General features: G+C 47.9%; 1 protein-coding gene across 8 annotated transcripts in view; it reads right to left on the bottom strand.

Moving 5' to 3' along the window:
* huwe1 (HECT, UBA and WWE domain containing E3 ubiquitin protein ligase 1) overlaps nt 1-20,624 on the bottom strand; it is a 273,934-nt gene that overhangs the window by 44,052 nt on the left and 209,258 nt on the right. For 5 of the 8 annotated variants that reach the window (XM_080182805.1, XM_080182808.1, XM_080182810.1 and 2 more), the window contains 6 exons: nt 19,057-19,167; nt 9,639-9,867; nt 8,547-8,725; nt 4,122-4,211; nt 2,571-2,725; nt 339-399 (listed from right to left, as the gene is read on the bottom strand). In XM_080182805.1, coding sequence (XP_080038931.1) covers nt 339-399; nt 2,571-2,725; nt 4,122-4,211; nt 8,547-8,725; nt 9,639-9,867; nt 19,057-19,167 — 825 coding nt within the window. The remainder of the gene's footprint in view (nt 1-338; nt 400-2,570; nt 2,726-4,121; nt 4,212-8,546; nt 8,726-9,638; nt 9,868-19,056; nt 19,168-20,624) is intronic. The other 3 variants (XM_080182812.1, XM_080182813.1, XM_080182807.1) reach the window with 2 other exon arrangements.

Here is a 20,624-nt window from a genome sequence, read left to right as displayed (position 1 = left end):
ACAGTGTAGAGGGAGCTTTACTCTGTATCTAACCCCGTGCTGTACCTGTCCTGGGAGTGTTTGATGGGGGACAGTGTAGAGGGAGCTTTACTCTGTATCTAACCCCGTGCTGTACCTGTCCTGGGAGTGTTTGATGGGGGACAGTATTGAGGGTAATCTGAGAAAAGAAGGAACAGCATAAAACATCGATAAGCTGCCATCTTGCTAATGGTATGCCTTGTGCCAGCGTTTGTTCCCCCCACCTCACTGTCCATGTCTTCTTACGTATACTGCCCTTGTTACACTGTGATACACACGTAGCTGGGTACAGCAAATGGAGATTAGGGTAGGGAACAAACCTGTTTGACTCTTGTCACCTTGAACAGATGAGTTGGCCGCTCTGGTGGAACCTGCAGCCTGCTGTACAAAGAGTGACAACAGTTAACCCAGCAGCGCCCGCACAAAGAAATAAACATCAACTGTCTCACCTGGAGGCAAAAGAAAAATTACCACTTCACTCTGAGGTTGAAATGCTCTTTTAGCTGCTCCTAGGATTTCAGGAGTGCTCTTGTTCTACAGAAGTCTTTTCAGAATAGGGGTTGGCCATTCAGCCTCTCACACTTGCACTGCTACCCAGTTAGACAGCTGCTGCTTTGTTCCTCCACTCCAATTACCTAACTTGGGTTCATTTCCTCACAAATCTCTTTCAAACTGTTTTTAAATTCATAATGAATCTCCAGCCTCAGGAACAGGTTGTTAATCCTGTGATGATGCTATGTCTTTAAAAGCTGTATTTGTGCCATCTTTCCTGTGAAAAGTGTGTTTTAAAATTCAACTCTGGTTTATAATGCGGAGCTGTCTGCTAGGCCCCACACATGCTGAGAATGTAGAAGCAGAAATGATTCAAGATTTTGGGATGTTTCTCTTCATCTGAGCTGAATGCACTTTTGTTTTGAACGAAGCCCAGTTGATCACACAAACCAGCCTCCCATCCATTGACTCTGTCTACACTTCCTGCTGCCTCAGGAAAAGCAGCCGGTATAAACAAGGACCCCACACACCCTGGACATTCTCTCTTCCATCGGAAAAAGATACAAACGTCTACGGTCACGTACCAACCGACTGAAGAACAGCTTCTTCCCTGCTGCTGTCAGACTTTTGAATGGATCTACCTCACATTAAGTTGATCTTTCCCTACATCCTAGCTCTGACTGTAACACTACATTCAACACTGACTCCTTTCCTTCTCTATGAACGGTATGCTTTGTCTGTATAGAGCACAGGAAACAATACTTTTCACTGTATCCCAATACGTGTGACAACAATAAATCGAATCAAATTCTCTCCCTGTGGAGACTGTAGTTTGGGACTTGCTAGAAAATAGGTTTCTCTCTCCAGAGATGTGCTGGGCGGTTGAGGACTGGCAGTCTGCGTACCAGCATGTAAGTCTGTTGTTTGCTAACAGGTTTTGAAGAGGAGTTTATGTATATGGGGAGTATTGCTTAAATTGGATCTAAAAGAGATAGGCTGGCAGTTAAGAATTGTATCATGTTGGTAAAAGTTATACTAATTCTTTATAGTTAAGCTGTATGGTTAAATAAAGCTTGTTGTGATAAAAGCTTGGGGTGGAACGCTTCATCCTCACATTGATACCAAAACCAAAAATAGTTGGGGAGTCTCGGTTAACTTCATAAATGTACCCTGGAGTTTCTGAACTGGTGCCTAACAGTAGTGTGGCACACACTGGCATGGTCAAGAGATTTCAGATTCTGTTTGGAATAAAAGGTATTTATTGAATAAGAGAAACTAGGTGCAGGGAGTTTGCAGCCCGAGGCTGCTCCCAGCTGCTCTGGTCCTTATTTGCCTACTACATGGCTTCCAGATGCATTCTGCCCAAGAGAACTCCACCCTCTGGGATGATCACTCACTCTCAGCTTCCACTGGTCCCTCAAGCCAAGTTACCCTCTTGTGCTGTACTGCCTTGAAGAGACAGACAACACAATCATGACTCAGATCTCCTCCACCCTCCCTGCATGACTCTGCACTTCCCAACATTACCTCTGACAGCCTAGGTCTCCTTTTAAGGTTGAAGTTAAAATTTCTTGCACTCATTCCCCTGGGAAATATGTTTCAACTTGGGAAATTCCTCTGTATCTGAAGAAGCTCCTTCACTCAGAGGGTTGTGAACCTTCTGGAATTCTCTAGCCTCTGGGGCTGTCAATGTCAGCCATCCAATATATTTGAGATCAGGCATATAGGACATGGGCATTGGACAAAGTGCTGCTAAAGGTAGAAAAGCATCCATGATTTCACTGATTTGGCACAACTGGCTCGAGTGGCTAAATAACCAACTCCTCCTGCTATGTGGCAACGCCATGAAGAAATCTGCCCCCGCAGTGGTGCAAAAATGAAGAGTCAGGTCAGCCTTAACGTGCACAGTGTTTCAATACCCTTAGATCCCAGCTGTTCCTGACCCAGCAACAGAAGACAGAGGATTAAGGCATCCTTGGGAGACAAATGGGGAGTGCCAGATGTAGTCCCCCACTATGGAGGGTCCACACAACAGCTACCTGTGTTTTGCTCTCACTCACTGAGGCATTCTGCTCCTTGTTCTCCTTCTCCTCCTTGGACTTCTCCTCTCGCCTGGCCTCTTCCTCTGCCAGCTGCTTCCGGCGTTTCTCTCTCCGCTCCTCCAGCTCCTCATCGCGTAGTGACTCCAGATGCTGGATGATGGGTAACTTCACCACTTTGCCAATTGAGAGAGGGTCCCAGAGTTAGTGGCGCAGCATTCTAGAAGTATCCGAGCCCTCTCCCACCCTCCCTCATGCCCCAAGGAAAAGAGAGGCTGGCGCTTGGCACACTTGTGGGAATCTTCTGTGATTCCCATCCACTTGCACATTCAAGGGTCACTTAAATGAATCACTCTCAGATCAGCTGATTTCAGCCAGGGCTGCTGCAGAGAGCAATTCAATTCTCCCCGGAACTGGGAGGGGGCCAGAGACAGGTGGCTCACGGTCCGGGTCTAGTGGCGCATACCCAAAGCACTGGGCTGTGGACAAGTTCAGGTTCAGCATGGAGGCATTGCCCAGAAACAGAGTTCACACAGGGTGGATGAGCTACTGGAAGATACCAGGTGTCTGCTGAGCTGTACACAAGCTGGAGTGTGAAAAGCGGGAGAGGGAATCGGAATGTGACTCCAATTGCAATGGGATCTTGATCAATTGGGCCAGTGGGCTGACGAATGGCAGAGTTTAGTTTAGACAAATGCGAGGTGATGCATTTTGGTAGATTGAACCAGGGCAGGACTTACTCAGTTAATGGTAGGGCGTTGGGGAGAGTTACAGAACAAAGAGATCTAGAGGTACATGTTCATAGCTCCTTGAAAGTGGAGTCACAGGTGGACAGAGTGGTGAAGAAGGCATTTGGCATGCTTGGTTTCATTGGTCAGAACACTGAATACAGGAGTTGGGAACATCTTGTTGAAGTTGTACAAGACATTGGTAAGGTCACACATGGAATACTGTGTACAGTTCTGGTCACCCTATTATAGAAAGGATATTATTAAACTAGAAAGAGTGCAGAAAAAATTTACTAGGATGCTACCAGGACTTGATGGATTGAGTTATAAGGACAGGATGAATAGACTGGGACTTTTTCCTCCGGAGTGTAGGAGGCTGAAGGGTGACCTTACAGAGGTCCATAAAATAATGAGGGGCATAAACAAGGTAGATAGTCAATGTCTTTTCCCAAAGGTAGGGGAGTCTAAAATTAGAGGGTGTAGGTTTAAGGTGAGAGGGGAGAAATACAAAAGTGTCCAAAGGGGCAATTTTTTCACAGAGGATGGTGAGTGTCTGGAACAAACTGCCAGAAGTAGTAGTAGAGGCGGGTACAATTTTATCTTTTAAAAAGCATTTAGATAGTTACATAGGTACGTTGGGTATAGAGGGATATGGGACAAAAGTGGGCAATTGGGATGAGCTTAGGGGTTTAAAAAAAAGGGCAGCATGGACAAGTTGGGCCGAAGGGCCTGTTTCCATGCTGTAAACCTCTATGACTGCTCGTTTTGGGTTCCCCCGCTCCCTTCCACATTTCCGCATGGGGGAGTGACAACATTTTCTCCACATTTGCCAACAAATTCTCACCTGCCACGCAATCGTGCATGCTTTCTGCATCCAATACTTTGCATTCCTCAGTCCAGCGTGTCAGTGCAGTCGGGATGCTAGACAGAGTACCTGCAAGAAGAAAAGCATTCTAACTGATACAGTACAGGTGGTCAGCAGCCAAGCATGGGGAATGCCCCCATACCAGGGCTAGGGCTTTCATTCAGCTCCCATTCTGCAAAGGTGCAGGACTAAGGCAATGAGATGCACAATTTTCCCTTCTTTCTCTGCAATTTAAAAGCTGCTCTCAAATATTGCAGAGATGGTCAGGGTTGTAATATGCCAAGTGCTCCTCCAGATACTTTTTAAAGGATGAGAGGCATCCCGTCTCCACCACCCTCCCAGGCAGCGCGTTCCAGACCCTCACCATCCTCTGGGTAAAAAGCTTTTCCTCACATCCCCCTAAACCTCCAGCCCCTCACCTTAGAGCATAGAACATTACAGCGCAGAACAGGCCCACGATGTTGCGCCGACAGTTAAAAAACAATGACCCTCTAACCTAAACCAAACCCTTTCCATCCATAAACCTATCCACGGATCTCTCAAACGCCCCCAAACTAGGCGCATTTACAACTGCAGCAGGCAGGGCATTCCAATCCCTCACCACCCTCTGGGTAAAGAACCTACCCCTGACATCCGTCCTATAACTACCATCCCTTAATTTAAAGCTATGCCCCCTCGTGCTAGCTTTCTCCATCCGAGGAAAAAGGCTATCACTGTCCACCCTATCTAAACCTCTAATCATCTTATATGTTTCAATAAGGTCCCCTCTTAGCTGCCTTCTTTCTAACGAAAACAACCTCAAATCCCTCAGTCTCTCCTCATAGGACCTTCCCTCCATACCAGGCAACATCCTGATAAACCTCCTCTGCACCCTCTCCAAAGCCTCCACATCCTTCCTATAATGTGGGGACCAGAACTGCACACAATACTCCAAGTGTGGCCGCACCAGAGTTTTGTACAGTTGCAACATGACGCTGCGGCTCCTGAATTCAATCCCCCTACCAATAAACGCCAAGACACCGTGTGCCTTCCTAACAACCTTATCTACTTGATTCCCAACTTTCAGGGATCTATGTACACATACACCTAGATCCCTCTGTTCATCCACACTATTCAGAGTCCTACCGTTAGCCCTATACTCTACACATCTGTTATTCCTGCCAAAGTGAATTACCTCACACTTTTCCGCATTAAACTCCATCCGCCACCTCTCGGCCCAACTCTGCAACTTGTCCAAGTCTCCCTGTAAACTATGACACCCTTCCTCACTATCTACCACACCTCCGACTTTGGTGTCATCAGCAAATTTACTAATCCACCCAACTTTACCCTCATCCAGATCATTTATAAAAATTACAAACAGCAGTGGCCCCAAAACAGATCCCTGAGGCACACCACTTGTAACCGAACTCCATGACGAATACTTACCATCAACCACCAGCCTCTGTCTCCTATCTGCTAGCCAATTCCTGATCCAATTACCTAAATCACCCTCAATCCCATACATCTGCATTTTCTGCAGAAGCCTTCCATGGTGAACCTTATCAAACCTTATCAACCTTGAACCTGTGTCCCCCTCGTGACTGACCCTTCAACTAAGGGGAACAGCTGCTCCTTATCCACTCTGTCCGAGTCCCTAATAATCTTGTACACCTCAATCAGGTCGCCCTCAATCTTCTCTGCTCCAATGAAAACAACCCAAGCTTATCCAACCTCTCTTCATAAGTTAAATGTTCCATCCCGTCCCAGGTGACTCTCCTCTGCACCCCCTCCAGTGCAATCACATCCTTCTGGTAATGTGGTGACCAGAACTGCACACAGTGTTCCAGCTGTGGCCTCACCAAAGTTCGATACAACTCCAACATGACCTCTCTGCTTTTGTAATCTGTGCCTGGATTGATAAAGGTGAGTGTCCCACGTGCACTTTTCACTACCCGACTAACACGCCATTCTGCTTTCCGAGATCTGTGGACAAACACACCAAGATCCCTTTGTTCCACAGAACTTCCTAGTGTCCTACCATTCGTTGAGTTCTTCCTTATCAAATTACTCCTTCCAAAGTGTATCACCTCACATTTTTCATGGTTAAATTCCATCTGCCCGTTTATCTGCGCAATTGACCTTTCCGCCTATATCTCAGGATATTGAGGCCCTGGTCAAGAAGAAAGAGGCACATGACATGCATAGGCAGCTGGGATCAAGTGGATCCCTTGAAGAATATAGGGGCATAGGAGTAGAGTTAAGAGAGAAATCAGGAGGGCAAAAAGGGGACATGAGATTGTTTTGGCAGATAAGGCAAAGGAGAATCCAAAGAGCTCCATCAAATACATAAAGGGCAAAAGAGTAACCAGGGAGGGAGTAGGGCCTCTTAAGGATCAACAAGGTCATCTGTGTGCGGATCAACTAGAGATTGGTGAGATCCTAAATGAATATTTCTCATCAGTATTTACTGTTTAGAAGAGTATGGGTGTTAGGGAACTTGGAGAAATAAATATTGATGTCTTGAGGAGTATACATTACAGAGAAGGAAGTGCTGGATGCCATGATCTTATTGAATGGCGGGGCAGGCTCGAAGGGCTAGATGGCCTACTCCTGCTCCTATTTCTTATGTTCTTATTATGTTCTTAAAGCGCATCAATGTAGATAAATCCCCGGGACCTGATGAAGTGTATCCCAGGACATTGTGGGAGGCTAGAGAGGAAATTGCGGGTCCCCTAGCCGAGATATTTGAATCATCGATAGTCACGGGTGAGGTGTCTGAAGATTGGAGAGTGTCAAATGTTGTGCCTTTGTTTAAAAATGGCTGCAGGGAAAAGCCTGGGAACTACAGGCCGGTGAGCCTCACATCTGTGGTGAGTAAACTGTTGGAAGGTATTTTGAGAGACAGGATCTACAGGCATTTAGAGACGCAAGGACTGATTAGCATGGCTTTGTGAGTGGAAAATCATGTCTTACAAATATGATTGAGTTTTTTGAAGGGGTAACCCAAGTAGTAGATGAGGGCAGTGCAGTTGATGTTGTCTACATGGACTTTAGCAAGGCCTTTGATAAGTTACCTCATGGTAGGTTGTTGCATAAGGTTAAATCTCATGGGATCCAGGGTGAATTATCTTAATTGGTACAAAATTGGCTTCTTGACAGGAGCCAGAGGGTGGTTGTAGAGAGTTGTTTTTCAAACTGGAAGCCTGTGACCAGCGGTGTGCCTCAGGGATCAGTGCTGGGTCCACTGTTATTTGTCATTTATATTAATGATTTGGATGAGAATATAGGAGGCATGGTTAGTAAGTTTGCAGATGACACTAAAATTGGTGACGTAGTGGCCAGTGAAGAAATTTATCTCCAATTGCAATAGGATCTTGATCAATTGGGCCAATGGGCTGACAAATGGCAGATGGAGTTTAATTTAGACAAATGCAGGGTGATGCATTTTGGTAGACTGAACCAGGACATGACTTATTCAGTTAATGGTAGGGCGTTGGGGAGAGTTACAGAACAAAGAGATCTAGGGTTATATGTTCATAGCTCCTTGAAAGTGGAGTCACAGATGGACTGAGTGGTGAAGAAAGCATTTGATACACTTGGTTTCATCGGTCAGAACATTAAATACAGGAGTCCCGACGTCTTGTTTAAATTGTACAAGACATTGGTAAGGCCACACTTGGAATACTGTGTGCAATTCTGGTCACCCTATTATAGAAAGGATATTATTAAACTAGAAAGAGTGCAGAACAGATTCACTAGGATGTTACCGGGACTTGATGGATTGAGTTATAAGGAGAGGCTGGATAGGCTGGGATCTTTTTTTTACTGGAGCGTAGGAGGCTGAAGGGTGATCTTATAGAGGTCTATAAAATAATGAGGGGCATAGATCAGCGAGATAGTCACTATCTTTTCCCAAAGGTAGGGGAGTCTAGAACTAGAGGGCATAGGTTTAAGGTGAGAGGGGAGAGATACAAAAAAGTGTCCAGAGGGGCAATTTTTTCACACAGGGTGGTGAGTGTCTGGAACCAGTTGCCAGGGGCAGTAGTAGAAGCGGGTACAATTTTGCCTTTTAAAAAGCATTTAGATAGTTACATGGTTCAATAGGTATAGAGAGATATGAGCCAAATGTGGGCAACTGGGACTAGCTTAGGGGTTTTAAAAAAGAAAGGGCAGCATGGACAAGTTGAGCCGAAGGGCCTGTTTCCATGCTGTAAACTTCAATGACTCTATCATCCAGTAGCCCAAGACACACTGCCTCACCGTTACCCACCCAGCCAATCTTGCTGTTATCCTCCTGTGATTACCCTCGAAATGGTGAGGATACACAAGTCTGAGGATTCAGATCAGCGCCTGCGAACCCCGACCCTGCCCCACATTGACATCTCTGTGGTGCCTAGCTGGTTCCCTGGTCAGCTGCTTCACCTGCTTGGCTGGTTGTGGCTGTCTGATCGTGGAAGAAGTCATCCAGGAGGTCATCATCCGATCGGGCAATGATGTGGACATCGTCGTTGCCCACCAGCAGCCTGGCGCGGCCACGGCTCTGCAGGGGCAGGCTGCTGCTGAGCTGCAGGATATCCGCTGCAGCTGACGGCCCAAGCAATCTGCAGGCAATATGTAGCAGACACATAGACTCAGTGAGTAACAAATATGGTAAAGGCAAGCAACACGCTTCATCACCGAGCAACATAACTCCAAAAACAGCGCTTTCTCCACCACAGTTAAACCACATCAGCTGTGAACAGGCTCCAGACAGGATGTAAAAACCCCAAGAATAGGACAAAAAAGGACCAAGTAGCTTTTCCAGCACTGCAGGGAATGCACAACCATTGTCGTAATGTCAGAAACATGGCAGCTAATTGGCACACAGCAAGATCCCACAGATAACAAGCTAATGATCAGGATCAACTGTTTTTAGTGATGTTCACACTGACCCTCCCGCAGCGCGGCGCTCCCTCGGCGCCGACCCTCCCGCAGCGCGGCGCTCCCTCGGCGCCGACCCTCCCGCAGCGCGGCGCTCCCTCGGCGCCGACCCTCCCGCAGCGCGGCGCTCCCTCGGCGCCGACCCTCCCGCAGCGCGGCGCTCCCTCGGCGCCGACCCTCCCGCAGCGCGGCGCTCCCTCGGCGCCGACCCTCCCGCAGCGCGGCGCTCCCTCGGCGCCGACCCTCCCGCAGCGCGGCGCTCCCTCGGCGCCGACCCTCCCGCAGCGCGGCGCTCCCTCGGCGCCGACCCTCCCGCAGCGCGGCGCTCCCTCGGCGCCGACCCTCCCGCAGCGCGGCGCTCCCTCGGCGCCGACCCTCCCGCAGCGCGGCGCTCCCTCGGCGCCGACCCTCCCGCAGCGCGGCGCTCCCTCGGCGCCGACCCTCCCGCAGCGCGGCGCTCCCTCGGCGCCGACCCTCCCGCAGCGCGGCGCTCCCTCGGCGCCGACCCTCCCGCAGCGCGGCGCTCCCTCGGCGCCGACCCTCCCGCAGCGCGGCGCTCCCTCGGCGCCGACCCTCCCACAGTGCGGCTGTTACCTTTGGAGGATCAGGGGTGGGTTCGGTTGTCTGTTCCCAGGGTAGTGCACGTGGATTGTGTGGCCAGTGTTGGCAGCAAACGGCCGGATGGCCCTCTGGCTGCGCCCAATGCCTTGCGTGAGCCGCGTAGTGGAGGATCCGGTGCCCAGTGTCAGAGCGCTGTGATCAGCATGCCGAACCATGAGCGGGTGCGTGGCAGGTATGTTACCAGGGGCAGGAGGTATGTCCGCTAGCAAAAGAGCAGAAAAGTTAGAAAGGGATTCACAGCTTGTGCTGAGTCTTTAGTGTCACAAATTGGGGAAATTAACACTGACAGGAAATCACAGCAACTCGGCAACTCCAAAGATCAACACCACTTCAATCTTTGAAATCTCAACTTGCAACAGTTTGAAGCCACAACACCACACAGCTAACCTATAATTTCCTCAAACACTGCTGACTTCTTTTATTCAGCTATTTGTTTATCGTTGAAGGGCATGTGGAAGAGGAGAGGACTTTCTCACTGCAAGCCGAGAGATGTCAGTGCTGGGTAGAGAGAACATGAGACAGAGTAAAGCTCCCGCTACACTGTACCCCCATCAAACACTCCCAGGACAGGTACAGCACGGGGTTAGATACAGAATAAAGCTCCCTCTACACTGTCCCCCCATCAAACACTCCCAGGACAGGTACAGCACGAGGTAAGATACAGAATAAAGCTCCCTCTACACTGTCCCCCCATCAAACACTCCCAGGACAGGTACAGCACGGGGTTAGATACAGAGTAAAGCTCCCTCTACACTGTCCCCCCCATCAAACACTCCCAGGACAGGTACAGCACGGGGTTAGATACAGAATAAAGCTCCCTCTACACTGTCCCCCCATCAAACACTCCCAGGACAGGTACAGCACGGGGTTAGATACAGAGTAAAGCTCCCTCTACACTGTCCCCCATCAAACACTCCCAGGACAGGTACAGCACGGGGTTAGATACAGAGTAAAGCTCCCTCTACACTGTCCCCCATCAAACACTCCCAGGACAGGTACAGCACAGGGTTAGATACAGAATAAAGCTCCCTCTACACTGTCCCCCCATCAAACACTCCCAGGACAGATACAGCACAGGGTTAGATACAGAATAAAGCTCCCTCTACACTGTTCCCCATCAAAACACTCCCAGGACAGGTACAGCACGAGGTTAGATACAGAATAAAGCTCCCTCTACATTGTCCCCCCATCAAACACTCCCAGGACAGGTACAGCACGGGGTTAGATACAGAGTAAAGCTCCCTCTACACTGTCCCCATCAAACACTCCCAGGACAGGTACAGCACGGGGTTAGATACAGAGTAAAGCTCCCTCTACACTGTCCCCATCAAACACTCCCAGGACAAGTACAGCACAGGGTTAGATACAGAGTAAAGCTTCTGCCAAATTAACATCGACTGCATCTCTGTTGCAGGAGTGTGATTCACAATTTAGTGGGCGATTTTGCATCGCCTCTGTGTAGGATTTCTACCCAAGATCTAAAAGGGATAGTTTTGTAACTGACACCACTCTTCTGTTAAGTCTCTCCTCGCCTCTTTTTCAAGAGCCTGTCAATTAAAAGACAATTGTGAGGCAGTGCTGTGACGGGCTGAACAGGTGTTGCTGGTGGGTTGGTGCTGGGTTTATGTTGTACTGTTGAGATTCATGCACGATGCTGTGAAGTGCGGCACACTAGGGTTATATATCATCTATCAAAGCCTCATCTATAAACAGCCTGATGGAGCATCTCAAAACGTCTGCATATCTACCTCCTGCACAGAGTGTTTCCTTTGGGACAACATGCCAATCAGCAAGGTGACCAAATAGTCCCAAGAGCAACTGCTGCCCCAGAGTCTCACTGGAGAAATGCCTGAACTCAGGATAGTTCAATTTTCACTGTGGAACTGCCATGCTCTCCGACGTGGGGAGGCATACACCATCCCTTTGATAAAGGAGGAAATCCCAAACCAAAAACTCAACTCAGCTTTGGAGGGAGAGAGGAAGACACAGGCAGGAGTGAAGCCTTCTGCAGATCAGCAGGCTGCGATTAGAGCCAAGATGACTGCAAATCAAATGAAATTTTCAACTGAGGTGGGGATAGGGAGTTAGTGGAGCCCAGAGGTTAACTATAGTGTCAACCAATAGCCATGGCTGAAATAGGCTGGGGGGTGGCAGACACTCAATGGCCTCCTCCTCTTCCTACAGACATCCAAGAGCTGCTCTGGCCCCCTTGGCAGTTCAAAGAGATCACCACATCACAGGGAAATGAGGCATTTTGTAAAGAGTAGAAGCTCCCTCTTGTGGGATGGAGTATTCAGACAAACAGCCAGGTGGGCCTTGCTTCTGAGAGAGCTGGTCATCTCGTAGCCTCCAACAGAATGTCAGCTGAGGCTTTGGCCCAGACAGACTCGATACCCGCTCTGCCAAGGACAAGCAATATCGGCCAAAGGGGGTTTAGGGATTGATGAACCAAATGAAATACCCAGGCTGAAACATTAAGCCATGAGAGTGGGGTGGAGGGGTAGCCCATTGACCAATAAAGCACACAGGGTGCCGTGGGGGGAGGCGGGTGTCTGGCTGTGCAAAACACTGTGTGCTTTGAGGTTGATGCAAGTCTTTTGAGATCCTCCCCCTTGCTCACTATGCACCATTTCCAAGAGAAAACTGACCAACCCCGAATTAAAAGACCAGACAAGGTTCATAACACACACTGACGCTTTCAACAAGAGTGTATTTTCTCAAATCCAAGGGGTCTTGTCCAACTGCCGAGATAAACGGAGGTGTGTGCTTTGTTGGGCACTTTGCCTCATTGAAAAGAGCTCAAAGATCTCTCCATCACGTGAGGAGCAGAGCTCAGAAGAGCTTACAGCTGGAATAGTTATTAAGGGGCAGGAGGTAACGCATACACAAGGCTCTGACAGCCAAAACCGCCAGTCAGAAGTTTCTGCTTGATCGCGGCGCTGCTGCTTCCAACACTTCCACACACGCACCTCGCAATCATTTCATTTTGGGACATCTTCAGTTTCATTTTGGACAAGACCCCTTTTGCAAAGCCGACTTTCCAAAGCAGCCCCCTTCACCTAGAAACTTATTTAATCATTAGAGTTCTGTCACTCACAACTCTAATACGCAGTGTTACTAAAATAGAACTACCACGTTGGGGTGGGTGGCAGGAATTAAACACTCCAACGCACCAAGTGGCCACGTTTAACACTTCTCATTCCCCTTCCTTTCCTGTGACTGCCCAGGATATTCAAGGCTTTTTTTAAAAAATAAGATTTTACGTTCATGAATATCGTCAAACACAAGGGTCTCATTTCAATTTGTTGTTGGCATTTGGGAGAAGGGGTAACATGGTGGCACAGTGGTTAACACTGCTGCCTCACGGTGCCATGGACCCGGGTTTAATTCTTGGCTTGGGTGACTGTATAAGCACAGTCTGCAGATTTTCCTTGTGTCTGAATGGGTTTTCTCCCATAGTCTGAAAGATGTGTCAGTAAGGGTGCATTGGCCATGCTACATTCTCCCTCACTGCAACCAAACTGGTGCCGGAGTGTGGTTACTAAGGGATTTTCACAGTAACTTCATTGCAGTGTTGTGACATTAATAAATAAACTTTAAATATCTGAAGCGGAAACACGTGCAGTGGGCCAATATGCCAAGGGATTGTGCTCAAATACAGCAGCTAAATACAAACAGCTTTCTCATGGCCATCTGAGCTCCCCTACAGCAGAAGAGGAGAGATCCCCTCAACCAGGGCAAACGGGAGGATGATTGGGGGTGGGGGGGTGGTGGTGGTGAAGGGAAACAAAGGAGGGAAAAATGTACGAAGGGAAAATAGAAAGGAAAGTGAAGGCAAACTATCAGAGCAAGATTACAATAGATGGGGGTTGGTGGGAGACAACAGCCCAAAGGAGGTGACAGCAAACAAATTACTGTTCAGTTCAATCTGAATTGATAATCCAGACGTGTTCAAACACACTCACACCCCAAGCCAAACTGGGAAAGGCCAGCGGGGAGTGGCTGAGGTTATCAAACCAGCACTAATTTGTGATGCTGATTTCCCAATCTCTGTGTTGATAATGTGAAAGACTAAGACCTCACACTGTTTACCTGATATACTCATCGCTACTTCCAAAAGTTTCAAAGTGAACAGAGACCTTTAGAATGGCTGAATCTATGCTATCCATGACCCCCAAACAAAAGAAGCTACTTGACAGTTTCAGGAAAAGCTGCATCTCTTTATTGATTAATGATCAAATTCAGAGAGAGCTGGGCAAAGGTAATCTGCATTTAGTAACCTCCATTGGCCAAGAACACCCCAAACCATCTCCTTTCACCTCCTAAGGGTCGACATTTAACAGTCTTGAGTCCAGATGATGGATACACACTTTTGTCAAAGATGGTGGAGAGGTGGATGCCATGTGACATCGGCCTCTGGCTCGTGGGACAAATAATTTGTCTTGCTGAACTGTATACAGCTCAGTCTGCTACTTACAATCTAACTGAAAGCCACACAGACAAGGAGTTACATGGAATATCTGACCCCCATTTTACTGTTTCCGCTGGAAGTTCTGTTAACCACTGTCTACAAGGCTGATCCATCTCTTTGTGCCTATCTTACTGTACAAAACCAACGCTGCAGGAAAAGGGAATTCTCCAGCATTGGTTTTCAGCCTGCCAACTTCAATGAAGGAATACCTGATCAAACTTTTGATTCTGGACTCTGGAACCCAAGTGAAACAATCTTTATTGCCTGTGTGTTGGCAGAGTACGGGCAGCAGAGTGGTTAGCACTGTTGCCTCATACTACCAGGAACCGTAACTCACTCCTGGTGGAATTTGCACATTCCCTAGGTCTGCACAGGTTTCCTTCTACAGTCCAAAGATGTGCAGGTTAAGTGGACTGGCCATGCTAAATTGCCCCTTTGTGTCCAAAGATGTGTAGGACAGTAGGGCAGCATGATGGTACAGTGGTTAGCACTGCTGCCTCACAGCGCCAGGGACCCAGGTTCGATTCCTGGCTTGGGTCACTGTCTGTGTGGAGTCTACACGTTCTCCCCGTGTCTGAGAGTTTCCTCTGGGTGCTCTGGTTTCCTCCCACAATCCGTAAGATGTGCTAGTTAGGTGCATCAGCCATGCTAAATTCTCCCTCCGTGAACCTGAACAGGCACTGAATGTGGCGACTAGGGAATTTTCACAGTAACTTCACTGCAGTGTTAATGTAAGCATACTTGTGACATTAATAAATTTTAATAACTTTCAAACTTAAAGTTAGATTAGCCAAGGTAAGCGTGTGGGGTTACGGGGATTAGATGGGGAAGAAGTCGGGATAAGATATTCTGTCAGAGTTGGTGCCTAAGAAGCCAACCTTCTTGAGTTCATCCTATCTCAAGTTTGCTTTGGGGTTATTCATAAAAAAATGGATCACACAAAAGTAGAGGGATTGGGGAATAACTGGGCACAGACTTCAGACAAAGTCCTGCAGTTCTCATGCCATACGCCTCTTTTGGATTCCAGTCATTAACAGGTTCATTATTCTCACGGCTTGAGCATTGAATATAGGAGCTTGGACATCTTGTTGAAGTTGATCAATTAGGCCAGTGGGCTGCCGAATGGCAGATGGAGTTTAATTTAGATAAATGAGATAATGCATTTGGTAGATCAAATTAGGTCAGGACTTACTCAGTTAATGGTAGGGCACTGGGGAGAGTTATAGCCTAAAGAGATCTAGTTACAGAGCAGAGAGATCTAGGGGTACAGGTTCATAGCTCCTTGAAAGCGGAGTCACAGGTGGACAGAGTGGTGAAGAAGGCATTCGGCATGCTTGGTTTCATCAGTCAGAACATTGAATACAGGAGTTGGGACGTCTTGTTGAAGTTGTACAAGACATTGGTAAGGCCACACTTGGAATACTGTGTGCAATTCTGGTCACCCTATTATGCAAAGGTTATTATTAAACTAGAAAGAGTACAGAAAAGATTTACTAGGATGCTATCGGGAGTTGATGTTTTGAGTTAGGAGGAAAGGCTGGATGGATTGGGACTTTTTCCTCTGGAGCGTAGGAGGCTGAGGGGTGATCTTATAGAGGTCTGTAAAATAATGAGAGGCACAGATCAGCTGATAGTCAATATCTCTTCCCAAAGGTAGGGGAGTCTAAAACAAGAGGGCAGAGATGCAAGGTGAGGGGGGAGTGATACAACAATGGCCAGAGGGGCAACTTTTTCACACAGAGGGTGGCGAGTGTCTGAAATAAGCTGCCAGAGGTAGTAGGGGCAGGTACAATTCTGTCTTTTAAAAAGCTTTTTGACGGTTACATGGGTAAGATGGGTATAGAGATGGTATGGGCCCAATGGTGGCAACTGCAACTATCTTAGAAGTGAAAAATAAGTCGGCATGGCCAAGTTGAACTGAAAAGCCCGTTTCCATGCAGTTTAACTCTGACTCTATGACTGACTTCACAAGGGTCGACTGGTAGCTTCAGCCACAACAGTGGGATGGGAACTTTGAAATTCCCACCATGAGACGTTAAACCATACTCTACGTCAAAACTGAAATGGTGTGACGTTCAAACAGCTGCAGGCTGACCAGATAATACAGAATTGAAATGGACATTAAATGTGGAAACCTTAAGGCTTACAATCATATCCCTGGCAGGGAAATGGTAGAATCATAGAATCCCTACAGTGCAGGAGGAGGCCATTTTCTCATTGTGTCTACACTGACTTTCTGACAGAGCATCTTACCCAGGCCCTAACCCCGTAACCACCCATTTACCCTATTAATCCCCCTAACCTACACACGTTGGGTCACTAATGGGCAACTTAGCATGGCCAATCCACTCATTAATAAACCCTCCCAACCTGATGCACATTTTTCTGATGTTCTCCTGAATCATCCTGATCCGTGACAAGAGAACGATAATATTTTAAATTCTAGCCAAAAGTTACACATTACCACTGCCTACCCTCCCCCTTGCCCCTCACAACACCCCAATAACCAAGCAGGTGACTTTGCTGCCCAGTCTTCTGCAACAATAAGTGACAGGGAGTCAACGTAATTGTAAAAGTTTAACTCTCAACTCCCCACTGCCCTATCCTCAGGATTTTATAACCTCTGTCACATTCTGCTACGTAACAGGCCACCAATGACGGGTTTCCCCAGACAGCCCCTCAGACATCATTGCTGGCAGAAAAGCCTACCTCCTCATCACAAATGGAATTAGCGCCCTCCCACCCAATCCACTGCGACCCGGAGGCTGGGAATTCTGCTGGGAATCCTGGAGAGTAACTCACCTCCTGACTCCTCAAACCCTATCCACCATCTACAAGGCACAAATCAGGAGTGAGGCGGAATTCTCCCCATTTGCCTGGATGGATACAGCTCAAGTAACACTCAAAAAGCTTGACACCATCCAGGATAAAGCAGCCCTGCTTGATTGTTTGTGATTAGCGTGCCATTCACTCCCTCCACTGCCAGCACACATTGGCAGCATCAACAAGATGCACTGTTGCGCCAATTCCTTCAACAGCAGCTTCTAAACCACCACCACTAGAAGTACAAGGGTAGCAGACGCATGGGAACCACCACCTCACCGTCTCCAAGCCCCACACCATTCTAACTTGGTTACCGAACAGCACTCACCTAGCCTCCAACACCATACCAAATCCAACACAGTTGTCTCACAGTGTCCAGGTGCCCGACAGGCTGCGGATTCCTTCAAAACCTCAACTCTTAAGTGTGGATACTATGGAGAGATGTGGCCTGCTGCTGACAGAGTGGGATGCCAGTCAAGGCACCCCATCTAAAACCCTGCAGAACCTGAATATGGCAACTCTGTGCCAACTAGTGAGTGACATTCGTAAATGATTACATTGGCAGGTATATGGTTTCCTGAGTGTAAAGAGGCAGAGCTTTGGATGCAGGTGTCTCTGGACAGACCAGCATTTGTTGCACGTCCCAAATTGCCCTCCACGGTGGTGCTGAACCCCCTTTTTAAGCGGTTACAGCCCATATGGTGAAGTTACACAGTAAGAAGTCTCACAACACCAGGTTAAAGTCCAACAAGTTTATTTGGTAGCAAAAGCCACTAGCTTTCGTAGCACTGCCCCTTCGTCAGGTGAGTGAAGAGTTGTGAGACTTCTTACTGTGTTTACTCCAGTCCAACGCCGACATCTCCACATCGTGAAGTTACACCAACAGTGCTGTTAGGAAGTGACTTCAGTTCATTTGATACAATTGATTTAGTATCTCAAAAGGGTCATTTCAAAGAGCAGTTCAGAGTAACCACATTGCTGTGGCTCTGGACTCGCACGTAGTTCTGACCGGGTAAGAACGGCAGATTTTCTTTCCTGAAGGGCATGAGTGAACCAGACGGGTTTTTGTGACCGTCGACAAAGCTTTCATGGTCACCATTACTGAAACATCCAGATTTTTATTAGTTGAATTTAAATTCCACCAGCTGGCTCGGTGGGGTTTGAATCAGGTATCACCCAGAATGTTGATGTGGAGATACCAGCGTTAGACTGGGATAAGCACCGTAAGAAGTCTCACAACACCAGGTTAAAGTCCAACAGGTTTATCTGGAATCACAAGCTTTCGGAACGCTGCTTCTTCCTCAGGTTAGAGGACTGAATCCTGAACGAATGGTGGGTGCATTTGCAGATTACAATTAGTTTTAGTTTCAAATCATAACAAAGCAATTATCTTTACACCGCCAATATGTTGTAAGGTGCAGCAGGTGAAATGATTGCTGGCCTCACAATCCACAGGTTTAAACTTTCTCCACAACTATTAAAAATCAGATCGAGTTGGTGAAGAGGAACTGCCGCTAGCTGAAGGGTCGGTAAGCAGAGGGCACAGGTTTCAAATGATTGGAAAAAGAACTGGAGGTAATGTTGTTGCAGGGGGCAGGGTATAGAGTGGTTCAAGCTTGAAACGTGCCACTGCAATGACAGCGGATACAGCTTCAGTGGTAACTTTCAAACAGGAAATGGAACAGGGAACGGCAGGGATATGGAGAGAGTGTGGGAGCAGATCAAATTGGATTACTTTTTAAAAAAGCCAGTATAGATTTGAGGGTCTGAACAGCCTCCTCCTGAGCCACACTCATCTACGACAAATCAAAAGTGTTAGCAAGAGATAAAACTCCTAAACAAAAAAATACAGTGGGATGAACTGACGATTAACCAAGAGTGACCCAGAGTAAAGCTGGGGAAGAGGCTTCAGTGTTGACAAAAGAGTGCTGAGGATTTGACAGCCCACCACCCCTCCCAACTGCTCCAGGTACCACCCACCATTTAGAAACACTGCACAGAACCCAGACGTTCTGCCAACCTAAAAGCCACGTCACCACTGAGAGTTCACTTCTAGAGCTGGTGTGAGCAGAATAGAAGCTGCAATCAGTTTCCTACCATTCATGTCATTGCCATTATTTTCATCGTGCACTGATACAGGGAGGTGAAATGTACGGCTGGCAGCTGCACCAAAGCTCCCAAACAGACTGTCTCCACGGAAGGGATCGGCTGACAGTGAAAAAAACAAACGCATGCTTTTGGTTGTTTGGTTCGGTTAGAGGCTTATCAGTAACTAGTGCCTACACATTGATGTCCACTGCGGTGGGCTACTAAAACTCCCAGCACCCACCACCACCAGTCCCTCCCCCTCTCTTGTAGCCTCGACACAACCTCCACCCCTCCCTCCCCCAAACCAGCCACCTCCCCATTTCGAATGTCAGTGGAATGACCTTTTATTAACAGCATTGTAACCGATCATTTACCCCTGCATCAATGACATGCTGCACGACATCAAATACCCAGTCACCCCTCTATCCCCACATCCCTCAATTGTGTATCCAGCACCTCAGCTCGCCCCAAACACATCAACACAATTCATGCCACCGATTCCCTATGGGAGCGAGTTCCACCACCTCACCACTCTCTGGGTAAAGAAATTTCTCTTTAATTCCTGATCTGATTGGTTATCTTGGACAGACAGCTCCTAGTTTTGGGATCTTTTATCTCTTTCCCCAGCCCCCTCCACCCCACCCAAAACACACAGCCCAGCCTCCGACAAGTGAAAACACCCCCTCTCCTCCATTTCAAAAACCTCCATCACAAGTCACCTTCACTTTTCCCAGATGTCCTGTCCTTTCCTGCAGTAGAAACCGACAGTCGATCAAAGCTTCATCTCCAGTCAACAGCTCACCTCCCTCGACTATGAGGGGAGCTGGGACAAGCTCTCATTCTCAACTTGCCCCATTTCCTTCCCCACTCATTTTGTGGTCACGAAAGCCCATCCTTGCCTCCTACCCTCTGATGTCAGAGTATAGTGCTGTCACATACCAGTGACGCATCCTGCCTAATGGTTTAAAATCAGATTTTCTGAACCACTCATTCAGGCCTTTAAAATATCAAGTACAGTAACGTGATATTCAGTGAGAAAACCCGCCCGCAATCCCTGTGAAATTGTTCAGGACGAGGGTCAGAAGGACACAGAGGGGGCTTGACAACTCTGACTGGTTATCCACCCATGCTCAGAGCTGAGACGGGCAATATGCTGGCCCCTCGCCCTCAAGGCCAGCCCCATGCGGGCTGGCTGATTGAGCCTCTGATAAAATAGGCTCTGGCAGGATTCCCAAGGGAAGAAACTGGAGTTCAACCCACCTGGGACTGAGATTTTCCCTGGGCACCTTGAGGATCAGGAATTCACGTGGGGTGTTTCAGCCACCCAATGGGTCGCACTGCTATCCAATTCCCAACCTACTGGGCACACAGTGACCTTACCCGAACACCACCATTAGCCCAAGCAGTTTCAAATTGCTTATAAGACCATGGCACAATTTCTGCACAGCTCATTGTTACATCTCCTCATCCTTCTCTGCCAGCACCATCCACCCCCACATCTAACTCTAAGTCTGGCACATTCTCCGATTTGGAAAACTTCCTGGGTTTCAGTATTTTTCCACTTGAATAGCTTTTAA

This window comes from Carcharhinus amblyrhynchos, unplaced genomic scaffold (genome assembly GCF_965287045.1).
Source record: "Carcharhinus amblyrhynchos unplaced genomic scaffold, sCarAmb.v2.hapA scaffold_90, whole genome shotgun sequence".
Taxonomy (NCBI): Eukaryota; Metazoa; Chordata; class Chondrichthyes; order Carcharhiniformes; family Carcharhinidae; genus Carcharhinus; species Carcharhinus amblyrhynchos.
This window is presented reverse-complemented; position numbering and strand designations above follow the sequence as displayed.